The sequence below is a fragment of the Spodoptera frugiperda genome, chromosome 25, assembly GCF_023101765.2.
Source record: "Spodoptera frugiperda isolate SF20-4 chromosome 25, AGI-APGP_CSIRO_Sfru_2.0, whole genome shotgun sequence".
NCBI classification, from domain to species: domain Eukaryota; kingdom Metazoa; phylum Arthropoda; class Insecta; order Lepidoptera; family Noctuidae; genus Spodoptera; species Spodoptera frugiperda.
In genome coordinates, this window is record NC_064236.1 from 1854976 (window position 1) to 1866995 (window position 12020).

The 12020-nt window shown below is 35.9% G+C and overlaps 1 protein-coding gene across 4 annotated transcripts in view; it reads right to left on the reverse strand.

Moving 5' to 3' along the window:
• Positions 1-12020, reverse strand: part of LOC118267117 (dual specificity calcium/calmodulin-dependent 3',5'-cyclic nucleotide phosphodiesterase 1A) — a 125318-nt gene that overhangs the window by 85501 nt on the left and 27797 nt on the right. For 3 of the 4 annotated variants that reach the window (XM_035580935.2, XM_035580928.2, XM_035580919.2), the window contains exon 3: positions 3141-3470. The exons of the other annotated variant lie outside the window; for it this stretch is intronic. In XM_035580935.2, coding sequence (XP_035436828.2) covers positions 3141-3470 — 330 coding nt within the window. The remainder of the gene's footprint in view (positions 1-3140; positions 3471-12020) is intronic. 4 annotated transcript variants of the gene reach the window in all.

Here is a 12020-nt window from a genome sequence, read left to right on the forward strand (position 1 = left end):
TGCAGCCATGCAGCTAAGATCGGATTTTATTTCCTTTGCTTACAACTTCGGGATTCCGCAGACGTAGAAAGAAGCCTTTAAAGTATCTGTTATTCACTAAGTCTGACTAGAGAGAGATTTGCAGTACTGTACTGCGAGTAAGACGCTATAAATATGGCTTTGTTAACAGTATGTGATATCGAAAGGTTTAGAAACTTTTGAGACTAAATCGATTGTAATATCAATGTTTTGATTAGTTAATTTTATATATTGATTGAATATGTCATAAACAGTTTATGTCTAAAATATTCCTTTAATGAGAGAATTATCTGTTGTAAATGAGTTTAGAAATCTATCAACGTAAGAACCAATCACTATTTAGCCAATTTGTTGAGTCCAATTTTATGCGATGAGCAAAAAGACGGAACCCTTAGCACACATAATACACTTGGACACTTACGTTACGAAGCAATGCCAAAAGGAACATTTTTTATAAGGAAGCTTTCAATGGATTTCTTCAGGCTGAACTGGAGAGACGCAAAGATACCTTTGATGGCACATATCTTCGAGTTACGGTGACCATGTATTCCTCACGACAAAGTTAAACCAAAGAAACAAAACAAGATCATTAATCGAATCTCCCATCTTTCTTCCTTTCACTTTGCTTCAAGGATGGGATACTGAAGCTCTCGAATATTTTCAAAGCATTCCCTTGACCTTCCATAAACTCATAGCGTAGTACGTGACTCATTATATTATTATGAGTGATCTTTCTTACGAGGAATGTTTTATGGTGTTTTATTCACTTCCCCGAAAGCATTGTTATTCACCCCGGCTGGTGTAGCCTAGATTCTTCAACTGAAGAGACAACCAAGAGACACGTGTAGAGCCTATCTGGCACAAATTTTCACAAGGATCTATTACTCGTATTATCAAAGTTAATCTCATTAACTGTTTGGTAAATAAAATGTGTCAAAGTGCCATCGCGTGTTAAAGTTTTTTAATTAAACCGTCGCGTCGTAATCTCAATTCGACCAACAAAGTTTATTTTCGATTTCCATCATGATTAGACTGAACAACATCTAGTATGTTTTATTGCAATAATTTAAGCAAAACGGAGTAACGACGAGAAGTGAAGAAGTACTGAAGTGGTACTTACTGGTAAGGATAATAATAAATACTAAGCGATAGCACATGGCATTGTAAGTAATATCCATCTACAGACTATTGGACCAGTGAAACGTGACGTTTCCAGTTTTTCGCAGTGTCGACTTAAGTTTTTCTTACGTAATACAAAACAAAATCTTCACACAAAGAAAAATATATTTGCTTTCCAGTCGCACATATTTTACTCCTTTTTTTGACGGCGTGTGCTTTCTAGCGTTTTCGTTCAATGTCTGGCGTGGATAGCGTGTCGTGAGAGCAATTTATTCTACTACTGGCTACTCCCGCGAGGTTTCATTTACTGCTCGGCTTCTGTTGATCATAGCGTAATGTTTTGAACGCGCTAATCTCCGGAACTACTGGTTTGGATTGAATAATTATTTTTGTATTGAATGGTCTATTTATCGTCGCGATAAACATCGCAGAACGAGCCGAGCAGCGGTTGTGAACACCGGGAGAAGTTAGTTTGTTTATGGAAGTAGATAAGGAGACTTCTTCTTACCTGTATGTAAACCTATGAGATAGTGCCTAGGGATTTCCTGACGTCGATGTATGTGCGATGTCCCTCTACGCTCGGCACTCTTACTATAAAGTTATCTATAGTAATAAACTCGACATTTCTTTTGTTTGGTGCACGTCGTCTCACTACATAATATTTCATAGGAGTATGTTTTATAATTACATTCAACTCGTTGCGTCAAAATAAGTGCCGTAAACGTCTTTAATGTGTTTAGAAAAAATAGGGTATGGTCATTCAAAAAGTAACTTTTCATACAAGTTAAAAATGTATGAGCTTCACCTATCCTTCTTGATTCTTCTTTGAAATGAGGTAACAGGGATATTTTAGACGTCCGACAAAGAGAAATCCTGATAAAACGCACATGTATGTGGTTTTAATCATATTAGTGGGATGTCAGAAGGCTTCTGCAGCAAAGCAACTTTAATAGTTTCTCTGTGTGCGCTCTCACAACGCTCGCTTTAAAATCTAATCCCGAATGGGATTCAATTCTGGTAGCTATAATAATGTAAGTGGATTCGCTTTAAAGAAATTAATATTGTTGATAGCAAATAAACTGTTTTTCTTTCTTTTCTTTCTTTCAATGCAAATAAACTTTTACTTTTGTGGACAAATCGAATATTTCTTTTGCCATTTCTGTTCACTATTTTTTATTTAGTGGTTCAGAGTTCTATACAGTTTCTGCCATTGTCCTTTCCTGTCATTCTTAATTAGGTTGTTAAGGGTTGAAGCGCAACGTCCAATTTCGGTGGACGTTCCAATTGTTTACTGACTAGATCGATTCTGTATTTCGAATTTACCATCGTTTCCTAGTTCCAATACTAAGAAGAGATCCAATTAAAAGTACCTGTATTTATAACTAAAATCACAGTAACTTTGCTGCACAAAATCACAGTCCAAATTGAAACTGTCTTGTGCCATGTTTAAATTAAATTCCATTGATTAAGTTGACGTTATTATCAATAGTAACTTGATATTTGACTTACGGATCAGATAAATGATATTTTGTGGATAAGCCGAAGCAAGTTATACCGAAGCATTGTAGGGATTTACATTCTCGATCGACACATATGTTTGATCAGGCCGCTTGACGTGGTACTCATTTTTTATTTATACAGTAACTAGCACACGAAGCAAAATATACTACTTTAAATAAGTCTATATTCTACTTCAAACAAAAAAACGTGCATATTGGACCACTACAACAGAAGAAAATGCTACATTTCTACAGCTACGCATTGAGTAAGTTACAGCAACTATGTCAAAAAGGTCATGTTTCTGGCTTTATGACACCGAAAGCTTCGATATTATAAAGTCATAAAACCAGATGCCTTTAACGACTTGGCTGGCACATTCATTCCACACGAGAAACAAATACATGCATGACTTTACGATGCCAGTTGCTACGAGGAACAGAATAGAAAAAGAACTACAAGAAACACACTGGTGAGTAACACATATTCATCCTTGAGTTACTCACGTGAAAGCCGGGACGCCCTTCGGGACGTCCGCGGAGACGTTCTTGGGGTTGACTGAGGTGATATCCTCGGAGAGGTCCACCTAAAAACGCGCGAATATGTTGGCGGGGAGGTCCTCCGGAACGGCCGCGTAGATGGTCGCGGTGACGTCCGCCGAGTTGACCGGGGGGAGGTCTTCGGGGACATTCGCCGGGAAGGTCTCGGGGACGTTCGCGGTGAAATTTTCTGTGAAGGTCCGGGTGATGTCCGCGGGGAAACCCGCGGTGATGTCCGCGGGCTGACCCGCGGTGAAGACCGCGGGCTTGCCCTTGGGCTGTTCTGGTTGCAAAGACCTATAACAATAATGTTTCCTATACAATTGCATCTAGGTACCCGGCTGCCACGACTTGAAGTTGGAATACTATGAGAAATAATTATTTTTTTACAAAAAGTAAGTGTTTACCTACATGGAAATGACGCCTAAAAATCAATTAAAATCCTAAACACTGGTTGTCGGCAACTTAAACACTTGGTGGAATTCACACCATGCATAATAATTATTACCTCACTTCTACAAATTTCCACAAACTAAATTTTATGGTCATTATTTATTAATAGGTTCCTAGGAAAATGCTGGTGTATTTTCAAATATTCATGTTGGACTATAAACGCATCGATAAAATATAACCAATAAAACTATTGTAATACATTTATGAACTGACGACTAGAAAATGTGAAGCGAGCTGCACACGATACTAGAGTGTCCTTCTTTGCGAAATACAACTCGTATATGAGAGTTGACAGTGGAACTGGAATGTAATAAACAATATCTAACGTAGGCTGCCTCAGTCTTCTCCAATGGAGCGTAATCCACTTTGTGGCAACTTGTGCTCAACTACTGGCACGTATTATGATGTTTCATTATTAAATAAGTATAACATATGTATATAACAAGGGGGATACGAATATTTTACAAGGTAATATGTCAGTAAGTATTTTAATTACGTGGCTATTATAGCCACGTAATTAAAATTTCCGTTGAATGAATATTTCCAAAAAGTATAATTAAAGTTGCCATCGGCAAGCGAATCAGTTCGAATGCGGAAAGCCCGTATTCATTGTGTAAAAATATTTTCCTATAATCCCCCAAAAAGAGCATTAAAATGGGAAAGGACACAGCCAATGCAGGCTTTGTTGAAATAATAACATAGTAGTTCTTTCAAAAAAATATTTTACAGCATTATATCGAAAAGCATCATATGAAAAAGGTAGTATAATCATAATCATTTATAATCATTTATTCATTTAACAAAGTGCACATTAAAATACAAAATTATTTCTTAAAATCTAAACATATGTGCTAACATTATAGTATGAATTATCACATCAATTAAAACCGTAATATTATATCAGTACCTACAGCATACCATAACAAATAGATACTCAGTACGTAGTTCGTTTATGTAAATGTTTGGAATTCATAAGGAAGACGACAACTCAATTTCATCCAAACAGAAGTTAGTGCAGCTACATTCTCGGATTGATAAACACTTAATATGTCAGCGTCTTCTCAAACTAATGCCTTTGTGGAGCAGGATCTGGGTACGCCTCGCTAATGCTATAAAGTTTAGGAGGCCCCGTAAACTTACGGGAACACAAACATAAGTTACACGGTTACACCTCGGTATGTCCGTGATATTGTTTAGAGCTTAACATAATTATGGGAGACCGACAACGTGGGCATATGTAGGACCTCGTCTGATGTAGACGGAACAATGGAAGGAGAACTCGAAAGGTAATTAGGCACCCTCAGTACAAGACACAAAGTAGTACATTTTGTAATCAATGTAAACTTCCACACTGAAATTAAACTTGATGATTGACAAACAAAGGGCAAGTCAACTCTTTGATCCGAATAAGGTTATTAACAACTGATTATAGGAAATAAAAAAGTTAATATACAAAGCAGTAGAAGAAAAAGGATTTAAGAAAAGCAGCAGAAACAAAATTAATTTTTCAATTTGCAGCAGAGACGCAATATTGTAAGAATTTATTCTCTGTTTGAGCAATTCGACGGAGGAATATGAATCCTTGGTGCGGGATCAAAGTTAATTTTATTGGAACTTGAGGCAATTCCAAAGTGGCACTGGTAAAAAAAAAATGCTGAGGAGGAAACGATTGACGAGGTATGCTCAAGAAATACGAACAAAGGAAAGTACGGAGACCGTTGGATAACTCTTAATGCGAGGGACAGACTAGTCAACGCTGATTAGGGGACGTAAGCGGAACCTCTTTAGGTAATTACTACAAATAATTACAACTTATTACAAAAATATCATAAAATCCATTAAAACGATGAAACCTTCCATGAAATCTGTTCAGTTGTCCTTTGATATGGCGACTAAGCGAATGAAGCTCTTGTATTTGTTTTCTATTGTAGCTGTTAATATTTTTAAGTGATATATCTAAACAATTTTGAATATGACACTTAACAACTTTGAATAACATAATATAGCAAGGTTATTTGTCTGGGCCGTCCTGCTAACGAAGTTGTGGTTTAATTGCTTTTACAAGAACCTATGGTCACATACTGGTTATCGTTACGTCAACAGACCAATACAACATGTTGCTCCTTAAGTACCAAAGGGTACTAGGTACTATTTGGTACAAAAATTATAATATCAAAGACCGCTACCAAGAATAAAGGTTCAAATAATACGAAATTCATACTCAGTAATAGAATGAAGCTTTCTCTATATTGAAGCCCATTGTTGACCATTCCACCTTTTAAGTATTACCAGTAAATAAACCCACGCCACGCCGTTTCTTTCTTTATTATTCGCGAGCAATAAAAATAAATATTTTTGTTTGAGTACATTTTAGATACCAACTTCATTTTTTCTTTTTAAGTCCACTCGTGTACATAGTTTAAGTGAGGTAAGGTATACTTAAAGACACTTTTTTATGTAGACAGGTACTATACCTAAGATATTGAGATGTCTTGGTGGCCCGGAGGATTAAGACACTCTCATGCATGAGAGTGCGAGTTAGAAAACCTACCACGGCAAGTACCAATGTAACTATATCATAGTTCTATATACTTCCTAAGATTATTTAGACACCACTGACAAATGGTGAAGGAAAATATCGTGAGGAAACCTGGGCTTATAATATCTAATTATGAGTTTGACTCATAATTAGCCAATCCCCATAGAGCAAGCGTGGTGATTTATGCTCAAACCTAGCTCAAAGTTTTGGTCAGCAGTTGCCACTTATAGGCTGTTGATGATGATGATGATGATGATGAAGTACTAAAGTGGTGTAAGTTTAAAAAGTATACCTACTAACATGAGTGCGCGCAGTGTACGCCACAATGTCTGCCTTTAGCGGCAACAGTAAATGAATAGACAATAAAATCATCCTTTGGTTTCGAACACACATCTGCATCTGCGTGTGTCTTACGGAGGGATTTATTATGTATTTTGCAACCTTATTATAGTTATAGCAGGATAAACAGAGAAAACTCTTATTTGCTTTAATGTTACCTGCAGACTATCTAATCTCTGTGCCACGACGTGAGTTAATTAATATTCCTGTAAAGCTTGCGCGATACCAGAGCTAAATGTAATGCACCTGGCGTTTTCAATTCTATCTCATTTTTTAATCTAACAAAAGAAATAGTTGGGTTCCTTTGTAAAGTAAATGTTTTACGACTGCAAAGGCTTAGGTTGATCAAAGAGTTATAGTTTGTGGTTACGTCAGGTCTGTAATTGTTATCACTTTTTGTAAAAAAAAACAAAAAAAACGTTCAGCTAACGCTGCTGTGTTTGATAATGAAAAATGAAAAGTCAACGAACTAATCTTATATTTGCCTACAGGAAAATGGTACGCATGAAATTCATATCTAATATTTTTCGCGCACGGATTAAAAGCTGAAAATTAAAAGCTCCAAAACACATTCTAACAGGAAATATGTGAAAATTCTAGCGTCGGCCTGTCAGTTACCATCAAAAATTTTTTACTTCGCTTTTTTTCAATATTGAATTGAAAATAAACTAGTCACGTTGATTGCATTTTTTTCGAGTCTACAACGTTTATTTTGGTTGTCAGTCTTGTATATTCCGCGTCGATGTGCACACATATTCGATATCTATGCAGTGTAATCGTTTCACCAGGACTTCGATCTTTATTTGCTTATTTTTTACGATATAAAAACAAATAAACGATTTAAATGTTAGTAGCACATACTAAAGTTAATTGGTGTTAGAATAGGGCCAGCAATGAATGGAAAATGGGGCATAGCTACAAAGCTAAAAACTTCATGTTGCAATAATTTTAGTAAACTGAATTCATGTCGAACATTTCACAATGCACAACTCGACTCGAATGCCTCAAGTTTCAATTGTTATGGTTAAGCTTTTGTGTAACAGACAGACAAGGAACAGCTAGATACAATTGCAGCAGCATGATAGGAATTGCGAACCTCTCCTCACAATTAATTTATATCCTCTTTGTAATTTTCCACAAAGGTCACAAAGAAAATATACCTCGAAGCAGTACTTGTTTTAAGACTTAAGAACCTTTGCAATATCGGTGCGCGTAACATTTTGCTGCGAGATTGTAGGTCATTTATAATTTCTTCGTCATTTACTTTTATCAAGTTATTATGAAACGTGAAAAATATTGCACACAGAAATTAAAAAAGAGACAAATATGCATGTGCGGACCAAGCAGCTGCATAAAACAAATGCGTTATCTTGTAGGCGGGTTGCCAACCGTACACAATGGATAAATCTGATTGCGAACGGACTGTACTGAGTATGGCAGCTAGACTGTTCGAGATCAGCGACCAGCTGTTGAAAACCAATATTGACAATGGTATCGAAAATCAGTGCCTTTGATTTAAATTTCATTAAAAGGATTTCGGGAGAAGAGCTTTAAATTACAGATCTGTTTCGTTCAACAGTTCTTCGGATTTAAAATTAAATTCGAGAAGGACAGAAATCCTATCGTGACCTATATTAGACCTTAATGCTTTATCTAATACTATTTATATTTTAAGATTATTATCTAATTAGATGATTGTAAGCCAAAGTGGGATTGTAAGAAGTTGTATCGTATTTATATCTCTAATTATCGTTAATTGGCGAGTCATTCCAATCTTACAGATAATTTCGTGTAAACTGATAACAGCGATGTTTATTTAGAGGAATTACTAATTTAACATGATTGTAAAAAGATTTGATTTCAAATGACGAAGAAGGAGCTAATGAGAGTTTGTGATCTCCGGGGAGACGAGTTGAAATTTAAAGAGATAGTGCATTTAGTTGAGTTAATTGCGACTATTCAGTATCTGAGCTGCAGTAATACTTCATTAACATCATTGAAATTCCTTCACCAATTTCTCAGGATATGAACGTGTGAAGCTTCAAATTGGAATGCACTCTCAGGGGTTCAAGACGTGGGCTTTATCCCAGCATCCTTGATTAATAAATATTGAAAGTGCATTCAGCAGTGGAACGTACGATACGTACGTGCTAGCTTTGACAGCGAGAGACGCGTAGCTTAATAATATTTCGCATATTGAACGATTCACTGGACTCATCGATGATATATGGACTCTCGAAGCCGACTAAATTAGTTTTTTAATTACTTTTCGGAACTTAATTCCGAATGCCTCAAATATTCGTGTCACGAATGAAAGGTAGGCATTAACATCATACGAGTAGCATAAATGAAACAAAAAATGTATAACTTTTTACAATCTTTTTTAAAGAACCCTCGTAGCGTTGTCAGATTTTGGATTCCTAATCTCCTACTTAAACTTAGGTATGTCTATGCGATATGAATAATCATTTTTAAATGATATATAAATTTAAGTATGACCCATTAAAAATTTGCAGTATCACTTATCGATATGAAAAATACGTACCGTTCATCAATACGTATGTGTAAAGTTTTCCTTTGAGTCGTGAAGACGATCAAAGGTGACTCGGAAAACTTCCTGATGAGTTCCTAGGATATTGGATACGTTGCATATTAGATCTTATGAGATATCCTACCCTATCTTTGGATGAGAAGTACATGTATATGCATTTTTTTTTTGAGGGAATATAGGCATTTTATGACCTCTCTCGCCTTGGGCGAGGCGAGAGGGAGTGTCAGACTCTTACTGGCTAAAAACTACCCCGTTCCCACTCCTGCTTTTCGCGTTGGAGTTCCGGTAATCCGCTAGGCAGTCCATAACTCCGGGTCGGCATCAGCCCTACTGGAGATATATAAGTATAGTTTTTAAAATAATTAATGGAGATTGCAATAACCAAAAAGAGTATATCATTACAGAGTTACAGTTTGAGAGCTTTGTATGTAGGTATTTAACCTTTGAAGCGAATAAGTAGTAATTGCGAATGAAAAGGGTTACTTTGCAGATTGCCCGAAGCAATGGAAACCGGGACTTTATTTATTTGTTGAATGGAGACCAACTCGAAGTAAAGTGTGGATTAAGGTTTGACCACATCGCGTAATTATGAAACAACCTTTTACATTAATAGTGTTCTTTTACTTTCATTTACTGAGGGTTCTTTGGAGTAATCTTAACCCAGGGCTCGTGTTACACTGAATAATGAAGCGACCGTTGCCTTCGCCTAATTAAAATGTGGCTCGCAGTAGATGTATCTATGCACTTTCATAAAATACTCTGCAACTAAACTCTGGTGTGATGAAGTTGAACGTTAATGATTTGTTGTGAAGATGCAATCTAGAATTTCTTGTGCAAGTTGCTTAGAATAATTAGATCACAAAATGTATTTATGGTTGTTATATTTAGTACTCAAGTGATTTTCTTTCTTGTCTATCGCACTTTTATTGGTAGATAGGTATTTTTCAGTATCGAAATGTTTCAATCATTTTGAAACAGGTAATAAAACACCTCGGTTGAAACTCTATAAACTTGGATACTTTAAGTTAATGTTTAAAATAAAAGTCTTCAAATAATACCAAAGCAGTTTCATTGCCATTACGCTTGATTAAAGTTTCGTAGATTTAAATGAAACAAAAAACCGAGACCAGTATTTTACTTTAAAATTGAAATAATAGGCTTTTCAAATTCTTTGTAAATTACGGCTCTTACGAACATTCGCCGTATTAAACAATGAGTATGAAAGATGAATGAGCTAGCTTTTTCAATTCTCGTAACCATGAGTGCAGAAGCTACATGATTTCAGCCCACCCCACATCGGAACACAAAAGGTATACCCAAACAATGCAATATAAATGTCAGCAGTGACCTAGTACAGATTTGTCACAAACAATTATACGCGTCGACGGCGTGCTCCTGTTTTAATGGTTTCGGTGCAATCCACGTCATCACGTTGCATGCACGAGTTCGGGGTTCGTATACTCGTACCCGCACCGATTTCATAAAAACCGGACCCGTAAACATGTTTAAATACACATCAATAGGATTTAAGCCCCGTCAACAATGTACACAATGAGGTATATCTAAGGAAGGAACAAGATTTTTCACCATAATCAGGTTAATCCCCTTTTGTTGGGTTTGAAAATTTTTCTTTGTATAGAAGAGTGGGCGGTAATCCACGACGCGGGCCTACATGGCTTCGAATTTTCTTTTCTAGTTTATGGCAAATCCATTTTGACATTTTCGTGATTATATTTTATTCGTATATTTTTAGAATACAGTTAAGAAAGATAAGCCTAAAATCTTTTCTTAGGTTAGGATTGTGCTAGTATCAATCAATTACGATTTCCCTGTGAAGTAACAATCTCTTTATTCTCAGAAACGTTTAGTTTTATACAGTCGAATGAATATTAACTTTAGTTATTTATTTCATAATGGCGTGGAGGGGTTCCGTTGTTTTACTTTAAGCCGAGACCTCGTAAGCTAAATCTTTTTTCATTTATTCCATTTCCATATAGATTACATTTTAATATACTAAGCCCCACAAAACCAATGAACAAAATTTTTAACAATGTAAGTATATCTCAGAAAGACTACAATTTTAAACCCATTATAATAAAAAAATTGCTTACTTAAATAATAGGATAGAGCATGAGTATAAACACAAATGTGGCTTATTTTGAGCAAACAAAGGGTGACTACATCACCTGAGCAGATGCTTTTAAAATAATTTGGTCTTGTGTTGTTCACTGCGGTGCGCGGTATTTTACAATTGCAAGGCGGGATTTATCTTGTACTGCGAATCTTCTCTTTTATGAAATTAATTTGTAGTTTCTTTGTTTGACTGAGTCAAAAGGAGAATGTACAAATGTAAAATATGATATGAAATATTTAATTAAGCTCATGGGGGCTGGCCTTTTGTCTTTAGTAGTTGGAATTTTACTATGGCTTATTTTCATTATGATTTTTAATACGTAGATAAAGAGATGATGTTGGTAGACATATGCTTTTTTAATATAGCATCCATGCATGAACGAAAACGCCCATATGCATATTTATACATAGAAAGCTAAGCTTTTTGAGTTAGTAAGTTTCGATTGCAATGCTTCAAGTGTTTTAGTCTATCACCTACATGCATTGATGATTACATTGTTGATCCAGGTAAGAGGAAAAAAATTGGCAAGAAATATTAGTAGAGCGAAACGAATTTCCTGATTTCTGAGGTCGAATCGTCGAAAACAAATCGAGTTTGCATACTCCAGTCAAGGATTATTAAAAATAAATGGTGATGATGAAAAAAATCATATTTTCGTAGTGAAACAGCATTGATAGATATGTCGCGGAGTCGCGAGTCGTGTCGCACGCGTAGCCACTAAAATAGTTGCTCAAACATTTTTCATTGAGTCGCCCACGTTATTATGTTTATTTCTACTTTCAAATCACATGTTCCTCACTCCATACATGTATTCCCGACTTTATACATCGC